At 33.9% G+C, this 21,624-nt stretch overlaps 1 protein-coding gene across 3 annotated transcripts in view; it reads left to right on the forward strand.

Annotated features, from left to right (window-relative positions):
* Positions 1 to 21,624, forward strand: part of CSMD3 (CUB and Sushi multiple domains 3) — a gene marked incomplete at its 5' end in the record, with an annotated part of 1,071,061 nt that overhangs the window by 333,672 nt on the left and 715,765 nt on the right. For all 3 annotated transcript variants that reach the window (XM_079901374.1, XM_079901375.1, XM_079901376.1), the window contains one exon: positions 14,954 to 15,066. In XM_079901374.1, the coding sequence (XP_079757500.1) occupies positions 14,954 to 15,066 (113 nt within the window). The remainder of the gene's footprint in view (positions 1 to 14,953; positions 15,067 to 21,624) is intronic.

The following is a 21,624-nucleotide window of genomic DNA, read 5'->3' on the forward strand; positions in this document are numbered from 1 at the left end:
AAATCTGGATACTGAGAGAACGTGAGGATTAAAGGGATCTAGAAAATTTCACTTATTCATCTTTCCCAGGTAAACTATTGGAGCACAAGAAGATAACCAATGCTGGAATTCTCTTTTTCCTTCCTTGCCATTTCAAGAGGAAGCAAAAACCAATCTTGGATTATTAGAAAATAAAAAAATGTTCCTTTAGGATTCAGGCCTTTACATTGACTGACCCAAATTGAGGCTGTTCTCTTCCATTAGAAATAAAGAAAATGGCATTAATTTCCACCCCACCCATACCTAATTTATTATGGGATAGTATATCAGCATTACAAAGAAGCATTTTCCTTAGTCCTGACCTGTGAGAATTTAAACCAACAGCTATTCATTTCTTCAGAGATAGTTCATGATTTTTAGATGACCCTTGTCAACAGATTCTTTTCTTATACCACAATTTAGTCCTCTACATTAGAATCAGGAATGAAGACAGATTCTGGTTTATCCTCCCATATGACATATGTGATTGATGTTAGTGAGGCTTGTTTTCTCAGATTTATAGTAGGAATACAAGTCCAAACAAGGTATACTATAGATTCTTCTCTGATATAGTGAAAGCTAGAATCCAAGGCACAGTTGATTTAAAAGGCTGAAGGAGGGGGAGGGATGAATTAGGAGTTTGGGATTGACAGATACACACTCCTTTATATAAAATTGATAAAAAAGACCAACTGTATAGCACAGGGAACTATATTCAATATATTGTAATAAGCTGTAATGGAAAAGAATCTGAAAATGAATATGTGTGTGTGTGTGTGTGTGTGTGTGTGTGTGTGTGTGTGTGTGTGTGTGTATAACAGAAACACTTTGCTGTACACCTGAAACTGACATGACATTGAAAATCAACTATACTTCAATTAATTTTTTCTAAAGTCTGAAATTAAATAAATGCCTTGGAAAGAATTCTGTCACTCCAACTAAAATTTTCCCTTTCTGATTGGCCAAACACACCTTTAATCTTATCTGTGTTTTAGATAGCGTATCGCATCTGTTATTTTCGTTTTTTTTTAAACTGAAGTTCTCTACCACAGTCCCCTCCTCACTCTTTACTTTATCCCTCCACAACAAACTATATATAGGGCCTAGACCTAATACTTAAAATCACTTTTTCCCTCTAAGATATATGCTAAAACCTTTAAAATCCTCACAACAATCTTGAAATTCCTGTAGAATTTATGGATGAAGAACCTGAAGCTTGTAATAGTAACTTGACTATTCTACTGCTGATCATTACTCTGTAACACAAAATACAGAGCAAGATGATTTGCTTTTGCCTGGGCTTTTGGTCTTCAGACAAGAAAGAACAGAACAAAAGTCTCCATGCTTTCTAAATTTGCACATCTATCAGGAAAAAAAACAATTGAGTATTCATTGCCAATATCTGTTTGTTTGCTTATTTGTTTATTCATTTACAAAGTATATATGTATATATACAAATATTTAATATATTATTATATATAATATACAGCAACATAGTATATATTATAAAATGTAACCATAATATGATATAGAGTATTGACTACATAGTAGATACCAATACTAATAAATCATACGCATTTCACACCTGATATGGAGACTACTGATTCTAAATTTTATGAACTTAATTCATAACTTCAGCTACTCATGCTGTAATATCTCCTAACTCTTCATGACATCATAATGGAGGGTTTGAAGGAATGTATTATAGAAACCAGATAAAGTAATAACAGGCTATTTTTGTCCCTCATTCCATGTCTCTTATTTGGACTTTAATGACATGAAACAGCTTTTTGATGTACTTGGAACTTAAAATAGCAAGATACATTTTTTCTAGATAGTTTTATGGTTTTATTGTTACAAACTAAGGGTGACCTAAGAAATAACATATCCAGCTACTTTTTATTGCCAAATAAAATAGCTTATTAAAATCTAAACAAGCCCAAAGCACTATGTTTGGTATATATTTACAGATACCTAATTAATTTATATCCAAAAACTTTAGATCACCAATTATATATTTGTGTATTTTTCACTAATTTATTGTGGAAGATACAGCAGGAAATCACATAGCTTAGAAATAATCATTGTATGGATACTTTATTAAACATAGTGAGCTGTACTACTTTAAAAAGCATCCAAGATGAACTTATGGTGGCTCTGCTCTATGGTACATAATTTTGTCATGTCGAACATTTCGTCTGTATAATAGAGTACATCCAGAATATTTTCTAGACTTGCAGAGGTGGGATGGCCTTAGTGATAAGCTACTAAACTTCCTCTTCCAAAATAACGGAAAAAAATTACTGATCTGTGAAGTGTTCCAATTCCATGCCAACCAAGCTAGTAACCTCCTGTCACTGAATATGGTTGTGAAGAGATGTGCAAATTCTCTCAAGCTGGACCAGGGGCTCCAGCTCACCAGAGGATGACTTTATCTTGTTCGTTTATTAAATACCCTTTACTAGTTTCCTTGATAACTCAGTTTTATCCTGTGGTATTATTGATAAGAGTATCATAGACTTTTGAAGAGTAAGGTAGGGCTTAAGTAATTCAATTAAAAAGAAACATATCTTTTTAAAGAATCTCAAGTTCTGTGTAACTTGTTTATTATTTCCTTATGGGGTGCTTGCTCTGTAAACATGTTAAGTAGATTATACATTAAGCAAAGTGAAACAAAAAAGAACAAAACAATTTATACATATTTTTTAGCAAAATGAAAAAAATGGGAACTTGATGCATACTAATTGTATTCATAAATTTATTTTAAATTTAATCCACCATTTCAAAGACTAAGTAATTATCTAAGCTACTTAACAGTGTTTGAGATTGAAGACAAAGCAAATGGTATAATGTAAAACTATGAAGTGATTTTAAAATATACTGATTATAATAAGCCTCTACCATTATAGTTATAATGAATAATATCATTTAAGCAATGAATTTAGGTAAGTCCTTTAATATATTACAACATATAACAGTACTTAACAGCCTATTAATATACCATTTTAACTAATACTTATTACAATATTACATTTAAAAGTCTATAAACATAAATTAGACCTAAAGAAAGTAGGATATCTTCAACTGAACAAACTCAGTGGAAGAATGGTGGGTTTGTAAGCAATTCTTTCCACAAATAGGTGAAAATGCTGTGACATGGATCAGTAGTTTGCAGACTGATTTATTGAGAACAGCAGGTGGCTAACGACCAAACTTATAAGATGGTGTCCCTGAACAGCATGCTTGTTTTCTAGGTCAGGGTTTTGATTTTCAAAGGAAACCAAGTGTATAAATAGTGAGTCCGACATGGATTGAGTTGCACTTTCATCACCAAATTAAATCTGACAATGCAGAAAACAAAACATGTGTTAAATGTAGAGCATGGTATTTTTAGTATAAAATGTAACATGTATTTTAAATCAGTAGAATTTTCAAATGAATATCCATGAAGTGAAGATATGCTTTAACTAAATAACTTATAGTGTCACAGCAATGACAATATCAGTTGGATAAAAAGTGTGATGGAAGAAGGCAGAATATTCTATCCTTATTGTACAAATTCAAAGGATTTTAGAAAATCTGAATTCTAATCTCAATTTATCACTGTAGGGTATATAGCTTTGTTTTCATTTGTCTTTTTCTAGTTAGACTTATGTAAACAGTCAAAATTATTATTCAAATTATTTCTTACTTGTAAGTTGGCCTTTAACAATATGACAATCAGAAGCCACTAAATCTGTAATAAAGTATACCTCCTTTCATATATATGTATGTAAACCACCTCCAAAAGCAGAAAATACTTTTGTGTAGCTTCAGATGAATTCAGTGAATACAACTTTGTAAAACAAATTCACAGACCATAGGTTTGGGAATTAGTGTGAATATGTATATATGTTTCTTGAAGAAATATCATAGAGCTATAGGAATCAAATATCAAAAATACATGGGGAACTAAACCAGCTGTTAAAAATTAAAAGAACTTTATGAGAAAAGTCCATTTGAAATGTGTGAACAGTTAATTCCATCTATTTCTTTCCCATCAGTTACAAAATACAGGAAAATATGTTTGTTTTTTTGTCTCAGCCTCATATTTCCTTTCCTCCTGTAATTCCACGTCATGTTCCTAGGACTTAACTCGCAAACTCACAAATTTGCTCTGCATTGTGATTCAAACAGTTATCGTGGATGACTTTAGTATCCATGTGGATGATGGTCCCTCTAACACTCCAGTACAGTCTGTTTGACACTAAAGTTCATCCTGTACATAAAGCTGATGCAGAAACCTCTGAAGTAAGGAAGGTTTTTCAGGGATACCTTCCAAAGCACAAGAATAGTGAGCATGGGACTCTACGCATTAGAGAGCAGGGAAATATGAGACCATAAAGGAACTGAGGAGAAGCTGACAGAGAGTTAAAAAGAAATAACAGTTATGGCCTTATGGAAGAGAAGAGAAGGAGATGTTTTCCAGGGGGCCAACTGCACATTTTCTGCATTATCATTTGGTACAACCTCCTTTTCTTCCATTTCCATTTTTTTTAAAACAAATATAATGATGTTTCTTTATAATATGTAGTACTTCTTTGAAATACGTGAATACCATAGCTTAAAATCAAAGATTTTAAATAGGCACAAATAGGTGGGAGAAGTATCACAATTTTTTGTATGGTTTAATTGTATTTTGTCACGAATTAAGTAAGCTCAGGTTTATGGTATTCTGTTCCAAGGACCTGCAGCCCTCAGAGTCCCACATAAACCTTGGCAAGAAAACAAGGCCCTGTAGTCTTTAGAACCAACTGCTAGGTTAATTACCCTTAATTAACTTGTATATCTTATTAAAAGCAAAAAAGTATTACACTAAACTCTATCTTATGCTGAGTCCCTAGCTGCTTCCGAGAAATGGATTCTGCTTTCCTCTGCAGTTCAAGTAGAAATTTCCTGTTTCTGTTTCCAACTCAAATGTTGCCAGTAGAAACCTGGAAGCAAAGGTGATAGCCCATGTCTAAATCACTGTCTCTCTTTCTTCTTTGTTCTCTGTAAATCAGACTTTTTAAAAAATAACTGGTGTTTCCAAAGTGATTCATGGTTCTAAAACTCAAGTTAGCAAGTAATACCTTCATCTTCCATATAGCTACAGTCTCAGGTTCTTTTAAACGTTTCAGCCAATAGCCACTTCTAGAATTTAGTAAGCGACAAAGGAATTTCAAATACAATTTTAAGTAGTAGTTTTCTTTTAGTGAATCAGTAGTTAGCAAAAATATCAGCAGGGAAAATTTTATCTAATTTATATGTAAGCATTTATTGTCCTGAAACAAAGGCAATATCTAAAAAGTAGGAGGGGAAATGGGTAGACTGGAGACTGTGGAAGTAGGATGCAATAATTGAAGGACAGCTGTTATCAGGGCACTATGATTAGACAGTTACATATGAAGGCCAAATCAGAAATAAATCTTTCCATTTTCCAAGTGCTATATTTATGTCTCAAAACATAAATCTAATAGACTTTGTTTCATGCAGTGATGGGAATGTAAATTTTGGCTTATATAATCTGACAGAATAAAATCACATAATCTGCTTTGAGTTGCCTAGAGAGATGGACCTTTGTGCTTTTATTGTTAATTTCTAAACTGTTTAGATGTTTAACCGTTGTGAATGTCTCTGGGGATCATGAGTAGACTCTGTGCTACAAAACATTAATGTTGCCCTGTGTAATTTCTTGAATAAATTTGCTAATTTCCAGGTGATTATAACCCTGCTTACCTTTCACTATGCTAGCTATAATGTGTTAGTTATTAATCTGGAATACTTACAAATCATTTATTGAAGTTTATATTATCTCCAATATGCTTTTCTTAAACTTTGAGTGTGTAGAATTTTTTTGTAGGTGGTATTGAATTTTTAAATTAAAAACCCACCGTAGAGCAAAAGTATAATTTTGCCTCATTCAGCATTTTCAAATAAGTGAAGCCATGAGAAGATACTGGATTACAGGTATCAGTAGGGAAGCTGCTTCTTTAGATTTATAAAATAATTTTAATTAAAGTAGAAAGAGTACTTAAGGGAATATTTGACTATAAAATTATAATATAAATATTTCCATGGTTTTTTTTTATTCACCTCAGAATCTTTAAGCATATCATTTTAGTAGTGCATGTTTTGTTTTGTTTTGTTTTTTTGTGGTACGCGGGCCTCCCACTGCTGTGGCCTCTCCCGTTGCGGAGCACAGGCTCCATACGCGCAGGCTCAGCGGCCGTGGCGCACGGGCCCAGCCGCTCCGCGGCATGTGGGATCTTCCCGGACCGGGGCACAAACCCATGTCCCCTGAATCGGCAGGCGGACTCTCAACCACTGTGCCACCAGGGAAGCCCAGTAGTGCATGTTTTTAACATAGGGATTGGAATGGAAACAGATGAATTGACATATTCCAGATCATATACCAGTATTAGACAAACTGAACTTAAGGGATTTATTTCCAATATTTCTCTCTGTTATCCTGGATTAGAGGTTAAGTTTTTTCCTTGTTGGTTTGAAAGAAAAAAACACAGACTGATGAAAATTTTAATATGTTACACAAAATGTTTTACAAACATAATAATTGAATTTTATTTAAAGTGTAGCTATTTCATTAAATTTTTAAGTGGAAATATTTAAAGCTCAGGCGATATTCTAATGGAACACAGAATACCTGATGTTCTAAACTGGCTAATATTCAGAGGAAAGTAGTTTACTAATTAAAAATAACAATAAAAACAAAATTAGATCATGATTTTCAAGTTTTCCTGATAAAAAGTCATGAAATTTATTTAAAAGAAGGTTGTGTACCCAATAATGTGAATTTTCAACGGAATTTTAATATTTTAATTAAAATATTTCCATATCAATAAAAGTATTCATTTACCAAGAACAGTGAGTTCAATTTAAAGAAATCCCTATCAACTCATTAAAATAATCCCCTTAACAGGTAAACATGGCTGAGATTTTTCTTTAGTGATTCCATAATAGGAAAATCAAAGTGTTTGAAGATGTGTTGACAAAATGCATATTACTATTTAGTTCATTACTTCAGCTATCAAACAAAATGAGCAGTTTTATTAAAAAAAAAAAAAAGTTTCACATCCTAGATACTCAGCCTTGGAGTGCTTAATTCTGTTCACTCCTCTGCATCTAAGAGTAGTAGCTTTGAAGTAGTTATTATATAGGTATGTAGGAGGATACAATTTTAAAAAACTTTCTATTTTAGTTATGAAATATTGGATTCTTGGTTGTCATACGTATTTTTTTTCATCTTTATTAACATTACTTATAACTGAAAATTCTCTTATGGCTATTTCTAATGAAATTATTTATTGATAACTTCATTGTGTCTTTTCTAATTTATGATTTGAGTAATAGTACATGATAATTATATGGCCAAAATTATAGTTCCATTAATATTTATGAATTATTATAGATCCATGTTCTGGTAACTTTTAGATTATAGAGAATCTTACTTTGTTGTCACAGAATGCCTGATGGATGTACATATTTTTGACTGAAACAGAAGACCTAAATTTTCTTTTTAAATTATAAATTGATGTTAAAGTTTCTATTCAATTGAATTTTCAGAAATTCATTTAAATTGGATTCTATACTACTCTGCAGTTCTAAGATAGATTGGTGATCAAGATAGACAAGGTCTCTGCTTGCATGGATCTGGTACTCTAAAGGAAGGGCTTCTAAAATTACTAAATTAGTAAATAAAAGAACCAGCTCAAAAACTGAAAAAAATGTGAATATTAAGGTAGCATCATGTGCTAGAGTGGGGAGGGCCTGATATGGATCAACCTAGTACAGTCACATGAGGAATAAACTCTTGATTGAATAATGAAAGATGAGGTTAGGTAACCAGAGGACCATCTGGAGAAATGGCATTCAAAACTTAGCAAATGTTAAGTGCAAAGGCCCTGTGGTGGCAAAGAATTTCCCATGTTTAAGGAAAAAGAAATGTCAGTGTGGCTAGAATGTACTAAAGGTAAAGTTGCTTCATGTGAGATGAGCGAGGAGGGTGGACAAGGACTGGAATTTCCAGGCTTTCTGAGGCCTGGGTAAAGAGTCCAAATTTAATTCAAGTTTAATGAAAAGTTAAGCATGGCAGTAATAAGTAGGTTGGAAAAAGAACAGTTTGGCTACTGGATAAGGAGCAGTTTGTAGGAATGCTCAGTAGAATCAAAAGAAGACCCTACTGCAGGGTCTATGTGAGACCATGGGGACCTGGCTATTATGATAAAAGCAGCAGTAAAAATAATGAACAAATTTAAGATGGATTTTAGAGGCAGAAGAAGATTTGCAAATGGATTGGGCTTCTGGGAGTGAGGAGAATAGAGAATTAAAAGATGACAATTAAATGTTTGAGCAACTCATGTGTGTTGGTGCCATTTGACGAATATTGAAGTATATTCGAGTATTGAAGAATAGAGGAAAAACATACTTGTGAAGGGGACATCAAAAATTCTGATTTAGACTTTAAGTTTGAGACACCTATTTGAAACCCAAGTGGGGATATTGAGTAGAAAATTTGGATATATCAGGTAGCATTGAAAAACAAGCAGCTCAGCAAAGTGGCCGAGCCAAGCAGTGGAGAGTTGTACGCTACCATGTGTCTGGCAGGCAGAACGCCTGGCAGCCAAACCTCATTCCCGTGAGAGTCGGAGAAGAGTCGCAGCTGTCAGGATGAGTCCTGGAAGCTGGTCTAGTTCTACACTGCCTCCGTGGCTCACGGTGTGAAGAAGAAGAAAGAAAAACAGGCTCAAGGTAGAGCCACTAGCCCCCAGGACAGCAAACCAAGACTTAATTGCAGTTTCAGCCTGTCTCAAGAACAGAATTTCTGGAATTGCTTATCAGCACTAGAGAGATTCTTTTCCATTATAGGTTATTAAAAGATATTGAATTTAGTTCCCTGTACTATACACCGTGTGGCTGACAGGGTCTTGGTGCTCTGGCCGGGTGTCAGGCCTGAGCCTCTGAGGTGGGAGAGCAGAGTGCAGGATATTGTTCCACCAGAGAGCTCCCTGCTCCTCATAATATCAAATGGCGAAAGCCCTCTCAGCGACCTCCATCTCAATGCTAACACCCAGCTCCACTCAACGAGCAGAAGTTTTAATTTAATAATATCCAACCTGTCAACCCTAACTACTTAATATACGTGAATAGTAGTTTATGCATACAAATGCATAAACACACATCCCTAAAATGTCAAAGATAATGTGTTTATAATGAATCTATCTGCAACCTATTTCAACAGAATTAGAAATGAAAAAGGAGAGGTAACAACTGACACCGAAGAAATACAAAGGATCATGAGAGATTACTACAAGAAACTATATGCCAATAAAATGGACAACCTGGAAGAAATGGACAAGTTCTTAGAAAAACACAACCTTCCAAGACTGAACCAGGAAGAAATGGAAAGTATGAACAGACTAATCACAAGTACTGAAATTGAAACTGTTATTAAAAAACTCCCAACAAACAGAAGTCTAGGACCAGATGGCTTCACAGACAAATTCTATCAAACATTTAGAGGATAGCTAACACCTGTCCTTCTCAAACTCTTCCAAAATATAGCAGAGGGAGGAACACTCCCAAACTCATTCTGTGAGGCCACCAAGTACCCTGATACCAAAATCAAAGATGTCACAAAAACAGAAAACTACAGGCCTTATCACTGATGAACATAGATGCAAAAATCCTCAACAAAATGATAGCAAACAGAATCTAACAGCACATTAAAAGGATCAGATACCATGATCAAGTGGGTTTTATCCCAGGAATGCAAAGATTCCTCAATATATGCAAATCAGTCAATGTGATACACCATATTAACAAACTGAACAATAAAAAACATATGATAATCTCAATAGATGCAGAAAAAGCTTTTGACAAAATTCAACACCTGTTTATGATAAAAACCCTGCAGAAAGTAGGCATAGAGGGAACTTACGTCAACATAATAAAGGCCATATATGACAGACCCACAGCCAACATCATTCTCAATGGTGAAAAAATGAAACCATTTCCACTAAGATCAGGAACAAGACAAGGTTGCCCACTCTCACCACTATTTTTCAACATAGTTTTGGAAGTTGTAGCCACAGCAATCAAAAAAGAAAAAGAAATAAAAGGAATCCAAATCAGTAAAGAAGTAAAGCTGTCACTATTTGCAGATGACATGATACTACATGTAGAGAATCCTAAAGATGCTACCAGAAAACTACTAGAGCTAATCAATGAATTTGGTAAAGTAGCAGGATACAGAATTAATGCACAGAAATCTCTTGCATTCCTATACACTAATGATGAAAAATCTGAAAGAGAAATTAAGGAAACATTCCCATTTACCATTGCAGCAAAAAGAATAAAATACCTAGAAATAAACTTACCTAAGCATACAAAAGACCTATATGCAGAAAACTATAAGACACTGATAAAAGAAATTAAAGATTATACAAACAGATGGAGAGATATACCATGTTCTTGGATTAGAAGAATCAACATTGTGAAAATGACTATACTACCCAAAGGAATCTATAGATTCAATGCAATCCCTATCAAGCTACCAATGGCATTTTTCACAGAACTAGAACAAAAAATTTCACAATTTGTATGGTAACACAAAACACCCCGAATAGCCAAAGGAATCTTGAGAAAGCAAAACGGAGCTGGAGGAATCAGGCTCCCAGACTTCAAACTATACTACAAATCTATAGTAGTCAAGACAGTATGGTACTGCCACAAAAACAGAAATATAGATCAATGGAACAGGATAGAAAACCCATAGATAAACCCATGCACATATGGTCATCTCAGATTTGATAAAGGAGGCAATAATGTACAATGGAGAATAGAGAGCTTCTTCAAAAAGTGGTGCTGGGAAAACTGGACAGCTACATGTAAAAGAATGAAATTAGAACACTCCCTAACACCATACACAAAAGTAAACTCAAAATGGTTTAAAGACCTAAATGTAAGGCCAGGCACTATAAAACTCTTAAGAGGAAAGCATAGGCAGAATACTCTATGACAGGAGTCAGGCAGGTGATTATTTGAAAAGTCATGGGTTTAGGTTTGACTGTCTATAGGTACTAAAGATGAGGTAAAACAGATCATTAGATTTGACTGATCTTAGGGAACTGGACAGATTGAAAAATAGATGTTAGAGCCACCAAAGATGACACCTGTTGTTGCAAATGCTAATTTTGAGAAAGTTGAGAACCAAAGTCAACAGATGAAAGCAATGAGTACCTGTCAAGAGAGTTATAAACCAAAGGTGTAAGTTCATAGTAGTTCTAGGGACTTTTGAAAAAAATGGTAAAGACCTCTGGTTCTCTCAGGATTCTTACACTTGATTTTTTAAAAAATCTTGTAAGGGTTATGATCATATTCTCCAAGGTACTATCTGTAAAAGAAAACGTTGCATTTTTTTTTTTTTTTTTTTTTTTTTTTGCGGTACGCGGGCCTCTCACTGTTGTGGCCTCTCCCGTTGCGGAGCACAGGCTCCGGACGCGCAGGCTCAGCAGCCATGGCTCACGGGCCCAGCCGCTCCGCGGCATGTGGGATCTTCCCAGACCGGGGCACGAACCCTTGTCCCCTGCATCGGCAGGCGGACTCTCAACCACTGCGCCACCAGGGAAGCCCAATGTTGCATTATTTTTAAATATCAATTTATTATTTAGTTACTACTTCTGTGGAAAATGATGTAAATAAAAATAAATTTAGCAAAGATTAATTATGGCCAGTTACACTGTATTATTTTCAGTATTCTATATTGAATATGCAGTGAAATTTTATATCATTGTTAATTTACAGTGTTCATTCAAATTTATTAATTACACAAAAGCCATGTCTTAAACTCTTTTTGGGTACAAATAACTGTTGTAGGATACAGATTTATGACATTTATCATTATGATTATTTTCATTGATTTAATTCTCCTAAAATCCAGTATAGTAATTTGTGACATATAATCATGAGTATGGCTATTTCGAGTGTAAAATAGAGAAGGTAGTAGACCAATTGAAACCTCATTTCTAGACATTCTTTATCAGGTTACTCTTTTTTTTTTTTTTTTTTTTGGTACATCATTTGCTGCCTTCTGAAATTATCTCGCTCATTTGTTTATGTTACCTTCTTTATTTGTAAGACCACAGATCTTGTATGTGTTGTTTACAATTATATTTCCAACCCTTAGCATCAGTGTTTGTCATATAGTAAGTGCTCAATTAATAATTGTTGCATATACTTAATCTTTTCAGTACTAAGGGGTGATTCTCACTGGCTTTATACTAGAATTAATCCATATTGCCTACCTTCAAATGACCATAGTAATGTCATATAGGATTAACAGTGATTTATATTTACGAATTATCTCCTTTAGTATTTAAGAAATTAATTATCTCAATTAATTAGTTTAATGGAATCTTTCTAGTTGGCACATCTTAGTCCTCCATTTCTCATACCTCCTGATAACATGTGAAATGTGTTGCAGATATATGTAACTTCATTTACTAGATTGCTCCATAAGCCACAAAGTCATACTGTGTAAATCATGTTTAAATAGTGAGCAATATTAAGTTACCACAGTCAGGAAGGTCCGTGTGATTCCCTTATAACCAGTGAAGCTATTTTCATTCTCTGGTGGCAAATGAGTCTTTGGTGCACTTGCTTTCTATTTCTAGTTCACTGTCTTGGCTTATCTACAGTTATGCTTCATGAGAATAAGCACTGAGGCTGTCAGGAATATCCTCTTAGTTCCACCTCTGTTAAATTGCCATTTTTGCTCCACCTAATGTACATTGTGTTTCCTAGCTGCTGCTTCTGTAACATCTTCAGTTCTATCTTTCTCAATTCCTGAAGGTGAATTCAGGTTAAAAACTATAGTTCCATAGTAGCTATTACTTGCTTTTACGACACTCTCTTACTCAAATTATCTTTGATGTTCCTGAGAAAGATGGAAAGTTTATCCTTTTCATTGTCTGTTTCATCTTCTTTCCTCTCACACTTTTCGTGATGTCCTTGTTGTGTTGCTTCTCATCTGTTGGATTTTTTAAGGACCGTTCTCCAAACTCTCTTCTTTAGTCTTTCACAACCATTCATGTATTATACTCTCATTACATTTAGAAATGTGTGCAGCCTGTCAGAAATAATTTAAACTTTTCCTAATGGATGTTTATGCTCCTTGAATCGGGGAATTGAAGAGAATCAAATTGTAAATCAAAATCTGGCATAAAACATGCTACTGTACTGCAAATATAATTGTACCAAATCCAAGTTTTGTTTTTTTTTTCATTGAATTGCTGTCTGAACCAAACCAACCAACAAGCAAACAAAAGTAAAGATAACCTGGATAACTGCATTTTCTGAAAGTAATGAAGTAAATTTTTAAAACATGAGTTTTAAAATTATACAGGTATGTTATATGTCTGTCTTTACTCAATTCAGATATGAAAAAAACAGCCGGCTTGACTAGTAAACAGTCACCCCTATGAAGAGAGGAAATAAGGCATTGATGGGGAAAAATTAAAGAAAATTCATTCCAAAGCTGGTGGAGAAATGAGAACTATACGGGATAGAACCCAACTTGTTCATGTTAGAATCCAAAAAAATTGGATTACACAGTAATGTTGCCAAGCCCATTCTATTCATTCATGGGCACAATGATAAAATAAATGTGAATTCATATTTTTATGCTATGGCAGGTGGTCATCTACTAAAAGTGATGGCTAGCTCCCAAATATCCTAGGAAAAGTGAGTTTTAGGAAATAAAGGAGGAGAATGTAAGATAAAGGGTTTTTGCATCACTGTGTCTACACCTGCTGATTACATGTGCAAGGATGGATATTCCAATCTCCCCTACCTGTCCCCTAGAATGAATGACTGCCAAGCACTGAGAGAAGAAATCACCTCCTCCAACACACACACGCACACACACACACACACACACACACACACACCCCAGCTGTCTAGTTTGCCTTCCTATGAAGAAAAGTGTAAGCTTTGAAGAATGGGAAAGATATGTCATATACTGGTTATTAGGAAACCTTATTCTAAAACTGTCTTTCATGATGTAATAGTCTTTTGAGAGTATTTTACCTTGGCTTTATAACACACACCTAGTATTGAAATTGTTAGGTATGTAGGGGTGGTATTCCTTTGTTGAATTAAATCAGCAAAACTACTTTGCTGGAAATCTTCAAAAGATTAGAGAGCAAGAGAGTTATTTCATCTATTAATTGTGACCAGTATCTGGGGCATAGTTTAAAATTTTTGCTTTAAGGAGATTATGTAGTGCTACCTTTGTGACTAGATATGTGGTGACTATATATCCAAAGTACAGTCTGTTTTCTATCTATCAGTTGGAGCAGACCTCCAGAGCCTTATAGAAGTATGCATTATAATGAGAGCTAATCATTAAATGTACAATATTGTGAAATTACATTAAAATAGTGCTTGTTCTATGAATTGAAACTGTGAAATCTTCCATTGAATGTGAAATGCTGAAAATATGTTAAATGGAAAAAGTATATCAATTGCTTTAAAGTCTTTCTGTTTTGTAACTATACTGTATTGATACATACATGTGTTATGCTGTGACCAGCACTGTCAGCTCAGCAGCCATTATGGTTATTATTGTCTATTTTTGGAGAATCAAAATTATATGCAGTTTACAGTTGATTTTACTAATATATGCAAGCTGATTGGAATAGCTTATTTTGGAATTACACTATTCTATGATTGACTTCTCTATGCATAAAATAACTATTTCACTTGTGCTTAAAAAGTTAGCAAGGCAAAAAGTCACGAATATTGTATACAAGTAGACATTTTGGGGGGTCCCAATTCAGTGAAAATGTTTACTACTTAAAAGCTTTTTAAATTTTTTTTGTTGTCTTCTGTAATTCAGGTTATCTGGAATGAATATACCACCACCAATTATCAGCAACAAAAACTGGCTCAGACTGCATTTTGTTACAGACAGCAATCACCGATACCGTGGATTTAGTGCTCCATATCAAGGTATATTTAATGAATACCTCTGCCTCTTTTGATGTGTAAAATGATTTTGGTATACACAACTGCATTTTATCATAGAGGCAAAATATCTTTGGCATTACCCCATGGTAATTTGAATAAGCAAAAATGGTCATTTTCTTGCTGAGGCAATATTGTGATCATAACTAAATTACAGTATAAAAGTTAGTTGAGTTTTGTAGTACACTGTCCAGAATAAAGAATATTGTTAACCTCTAAAAGGTAATGTGTAATAGGTGTAATATTTACCTTTAATAAAGTGCTTCCGTAGTTGAACATACTACCTAAATATGTACCACGAAACACTGCAGAAAACTGCAGTTGTAAATAGGCTCTTCATCAGTTGAAATCCATTTCCATATACAGTGCTTTTGCAAATGTTACTTTCATTAACTTCGTTAGTATTATTATTTACAGGTATAAGTTTTGAATAAGTGAGATATAGTATTTGATATATTAACTTGAAAAAACTCTTTGTTTAGAATTTGATTATTATGAAGATGGAGTATTAATAAAAATGTAGGTTCTACAATGTTTAGTAATATTATGTGGGTTTGGTGCACTTATTCTCAGACTACTTGTGTTAATAATTCATTTCATTCTTAGCAGTATATTAGCTACTGTTCAGAGAATAGTGAATATTGCCACAGTTAAATATTTCCATTTATGTTTTTTTTAGTGCTTTCCTTTTTAATAATCTTCAGCTGAAGCACTTTGTAAATTGAATATGATGACTTTAGGCAGCTTATAGTTAATACCTAAAATAGTATTAGACTACATATTGTTTTCTGGAATACAAATTTCAACAATTTATACTTTGGAGACCAGTAACCTTTCTACAGATGCCCTATCGATACGTTTCTCACAGTAATAGCAACAGATTATTGTGATTGTATTTGTAATATTGTATTGGGTATCACTGTAATAAAAATTCCTAAGATTGTAACTTAAAAGTGAAGATTTTAGACAAAGTCCACTGTAGAAAAGCCTATAATTTCTATTTGTAAAGTAGTTAATTCGAATGGAAAAATGAATGCAAATTTGCTTTTAAAGCTATGCATTGTATTAACATCTCTCATGATAGAATATATTGTCTATCATATCTGTTATCATCATAAAACATTATATTTTAAAAGTAAAATGTTTATAAAGAAATTTATTTTCCTTTATTTTATTAAAAATAACTGGGCATAGTAACTCGAATCTTACCAGTTTCAACCAGTGTCACTTTTAAATTTGCAATTATACTTTACTGAGTTTCCATTTAAATTTCTAAAATTTTTGTGTAGTTCAGAAATAGGAATTTTTATTGAAAATAATTAGCTGTTGTAGAGCCTCTTTATCTCTGGGTTCACCCCTTTCCTTGTGGAGTTTTCCACTCACATAATTTTATGGCTCTGATTCCCTCTTCAATGAATTAAGGCAGATGGCATGGCAGAAATTCAAAAGACTATCATCTTTGACTCATGTGGTGATCCTTTCTGTTAGATTCATGGAATCTTTCAGTAAGATGTCTTCTACTCTTTATCTGAATAGAAATAAAGTAGCACTTATTTTATATTTAAATGTACAGCCTGGAGAGAAAAAAACAAACATAGGTCTCTTATCTTAAAAAATAAAATGGTATTTTGTTTGTTTTATGCAGTATGGTTTCATGAAACTGGTATCTTTAGATATAGGTTGTTTTGCATTATAAGACAGTAGTACAAAGCTGCTAGTAGATTTGTGTGCTTAGTTATCATTTTCAGTATTCTACTCACTAATCTTAAATTGACTTTTATAGTATTTTCAAGATGCAGTTTGATTTTCCTGCATTGCCTGTCTGGTTTTAGCACTGAAGAATAACATATCAATGAATTTACTGTAGTAAAATAGAAAGGAAGTGTTTTATGGGGTATGAATTATTTCTATTTTCAGCAGGAAAAGGAGCTCAAAAGAGGATAATTTTTGGTGTAATCTGTATCTTCACACTGTAGAGGGAATAAAGTGGCCTGAGAAAGTGTAAGCTATAATTTTATAATAAAATCAAGGAAAAGTTTTAATATAAAAACACACCTTTGCACTGTATCCTTTCAAAACTTGCCAGATTCAGGCTTGATTTCTCTAATTGCATTATCTCCAAATAATATTTTACCTAAACATACGCTCAGTTGGAAAAGCAGTTCTTGAAACTATAAGCAAAGAAATTTGATTAACAAAAACTCTACTAGGCTAACTTAAATAGCTATAAAATTCATAATTCTGACATGCTGAATACATGCCCTGGCATGAACTGATAATCCTGCTTTTTAGATTGTTCTATGCTACCATATAATTTCAGTGGTGTCTAAATTATAACTAATTCAAGATAGAAAATTTTGTAGAATATACTATTCAAAAGTCACAGCCAAGTCTCCATGTAGCACAGCTTCCTAATAACTCAAATACTTATTGAGTACTCAGTAATTATTATTGATTTATCTAGTCTTTTGAGTTCATTTTTAATGTTCTGAGTTTCCAAAGATTGATGACTTTCCCCATAGCATTTCTGTTTAATCTGTATTCTTTATAAAATACCGTGAAAATTAACTGAAAACTCCTAAGGATTCCTAAATACCATTAGCTATTTCTTATGGCTTGTCCCTTAATTGATCCTTAATTGATGGAGTAGGCACATAGACACAGCAACATGCTTTCCTCCATAGGACCTCCTTTCAGTTGTGTTATAGGCTGGCTTATTTTTTTAGATATAATAACTTAAATCAGGTTAAGTAGAGGTTGAGGATAACACATTAACAAATATAGTATGTTCTGACTCAAAAGTACTGAGAAAAATCATGATTTAAATGAAATGACTTTGATACAGAATATGTTTTCCCTCCCCCAGATCCCACATTGAAAATATTCACATGTATCTAAAATAAATAAAGCAGCTCCTGCCCCCACCAAGTTTATTTATACTGGAAATCTCTTCTTTTAAAACTCTATTCTTATCTCTTCTATGCTTTAAAATTTTTCAATTCTCCCCCAAAGAAAATCACTTCAATGTCATTTTACTATATTAGTCTTTGATTTTAAATGAGATTCCTACATTCAAGTTCCATTAAGTCTCTTCTAATGAGAACTTGAATAGTGCTACTTCACACATAAATAGTATAACTTTTCATTAATTGTGGTATTTGGAAGTTCCCTATTTATTGAAATCCCTATATTATTGTCACTTGATCTTTATTATAAACCTAAAATCTATTATTTTCCATTTACATGAATAATTGATCAAGTTTTCTTAATTTCTAAATTGGAAGGAGATTTTCAGATGACAACTGTCCAATAGAGAAAATTTTACCTTTAGATCGTGTTTATTAAAAAGTATTATTTTTATCCATAAAGATCAGTTATTCAAGTGTGAAAATTATTACATTTTTCATTTTAAGTTATTCAGCATATCATACATTTTTAATGTGCAAAGATACTACAGCTGTAGTTATTTATAAAATTGTTTTTGACATGTAAGTTTAGGAATTACAGCATTTAATTGATTCCAAATATCTAAGTATATGAATTTTCCTATATTATAGATTAAGCTTTCTAAATCCTTATAGATTTTATCACATTTTGATTTTTCTCTTATCTTTCATAATTTTGTTGATATGATTCTTATGCAGGTTAACATTTTAGAGACAGTTGCAATTTAACAAAGGTATGTCAATAGTAATACAGTGTATTTTCAATTTATGTAGAAAAATATTTCATATAGGGTCTAAAAGAGATTATTATTTTAGGATCAGCTGTGCCTCTTTTTGGTAAGAAAAACATTTAATGGACAAAACTTTCAAATCATATTGAAAATTCACTGTCATAAACCCCAGTTACACAGAGGCCCTTGCTTGACATTTTAGACGCACATAATTTAAGTGGGAAATAACTTCAGACTAGTTACTCTGTTTTTTACAGTTGGAAATGTTTTGACATAAACGTGTGTGCACTGTTACTGAACAAAAATAAATAAGATTATCAGGGATGCAACGTAATATAGTGGGAAAGAATAGGATTTGGGGGTCAGAAGATGAGCGTTGAACTGCGAAGTTACTAACTGCTAAGTTGTCTTGAGCCTTGGTTTCCCAAAGAGTAAAAATAGTCACAGTGGCTAGACATGTTATTGTTGTGCAAATCAAAAGGCATTAAGATTTCTTATAGTAAAATTCAGACATGCAGTCAGTAAAGATGCTGTTTTATGAAAGAGACAATCAACCATATGCAATGAGTGAGAAACACACTGTCTAACAATGAGGTACAAATAGTTAAAAAATTGTGACCAAACATAACATTTAAATCCAGGAATCACAATTAAAAGGAAAATGTGGGCTTCCCTGGTGGCGCAGTGGTTGAGAGTCCGCATGCCGACGCAGGGGACACGGGTTCGTGCCCCGGTCCGGGAAGATCCCACATGCCGCGGGGCGGCTGGGCCCGTGAGCCATGGCCGCTGAGCCTGCGCGTCCGGAGCCTGTGCTCCGCAACGGGAGAGGCCACAACAGTGAGAGGCCCGCATACCACAAAAAAAAAAAAAAAAAAAGGAAAATGTTAGGTTTTGTATTTCTCACTGTTACAAATGAGGGTGTCCATATTTCTCCAGGAAAAAAGCACTTATCCTTAGAACTGAAATTTAAAATAGGATTTTTGTTAGAACTGTAACTGAGAAACAGTTTCCTCTGTATAGCAGAATTTTAAAAATCACAAATAAAATCCAAGTTTAAAAATAGAGCACAGCATCAAAGCAATCTGTTTAATTACAGTTTTTTCTAATTTTGTTTAGACACCATTTTGTTTCTTATTGTACCTCATATTTACATTGTTTAAAAAAAGGGAGGGAATCATATTTCACTATCTAATCATGAAATCTCTCCTGTAATTTTATAACTATCAATGTGAGTCATGTTTATGATTTCACAGTTGTAGGTGGGAGTGTGATATAATAAGAGAAGATCAAACTTTTTGGTTTGGACAGTTTAGGTATAGTTTACTTTCATGGGAATGTAGCACATGGCCCAATGGGCTATTTCTGATAAAGACAGTGGACACAGCTTTGTCAGCACAGTTTAAGAAATATTCAGTGAATATATGCATATATATAATAGAAGGTATTATTATTTTTTTAATTAATTAATTAATTAATTATGGCTGCGTTGGGTCTTCGTTGCTGTGCACGGGCTTTCTCTAGTTGCAGCGAACGGGGGCTACTCTTCGTTGTGGCGTGCAGTCTTCTCATTGCAGTGGCTTCTCTTGTTGCAGAGCACAGGCTCTAGGCACATGGGCTCAGTAGCTGTGGGACACGGGCTCTAGAGCACAGGCTCAGTATCTGTGGCGCACGGGCCTAGTTGCTCTGAGGTATGTGGGATCTTCCCGGACCAGGGATCGAACCCGTGTCCCCTGCATTGGCAGGATTATTCTTGACCACTGCACCACCAGGGAAGTCCCTATTATTTAAATTTTAATTGAGTACATTTTGGGGGAAAATTCATAAGCAAATTTGAATCCTTATCTCAAAATAATCCCCTTTTCATACATGGACAAACTGCAGTATTTTAAGCTTATAAAGTAAGCTAGTTATTTTCATTTACTGAGTTTTAAGAGGATAGGAGGTTGAGTTCTATTGGCCTGTAGTGTTTGAAAATAATTCCTAATCTTGTACTTTATTTCCTTTTGATTTTAATAACAATATAACCTTTTTATCTTTAAGTATCCTTTAATGCTAAATAATTACTTTATCTTGAAATACTTAAACATTTTTGTGGGATTAAAAAAAAATAACTTCTTTTACTTTTGTCTTTATAAATCTATCTGGTCTATGAGATTCATCAACTTAACTAGTATAATGTCTACACAACCGATAGAGATAATTAAAAGAAGATATTTAGTAATCAAAATGGTCTAAGAGTAACCATTGGTCTATCTAAAGCAACCATTAAAAACTCCCTGATATTTTTAGTTTTTTAAGGAACCTCCATACTATTCTCCATAGTGGCCGTATCAATTTACATTCCCACCAACTGTGCAAGAGAGTTCCCTTTTCTCCACACCCTCTCCAGCATTTATTGTTTGCAGATTTTTTGATGATGGCCATTCTGACCGGTGTGAAGTGATAGACTCTGTCATACAGAGTGAAGTAAGTCAGAAAGAAAAACAAATACCATATGCTAACACATATATATGGAATCTAAAAAAATATGGTTCTGATGAACCTAGGGGCAGGGCAGGAATAAAGATGCAGATGTAGAGAATAGACTTGAGGACATGGGGTGGGGGAAGGGTAAGCTGGGACGAAGTGAGAGAGTAGCATGGACATATATACACTACCAAATGTAAAATAGATAGCTAGTGGGAAGCAGCCACGTAGCACAGGGAGATCAGCTCGGTGCTTTGTGACCACCTAGAGGGGTGGGATAGGGAGGGTGGGAGGGAGACACAAGAGGGAGGAGATATGAGGATATATGTATATGTATAGCCGGTTCACTTTGTTATACAGCAGAAACTAACACACCATTGTAAAGCAATTATATTCCAATA

Source organism: Stenella coeruleoalba (genome assembly GCF_951394435.1).
Source record: "Stenella coeruleoalba genome assembly, chromosome: 17".
Taxonomy (NCBI): domain Eukaryota; kingdom Metazoa; phylum Chordata; class Mammalia; order Artiodactyla; family Delphinidae; genus Stenella; species Stenella coeruleoalba.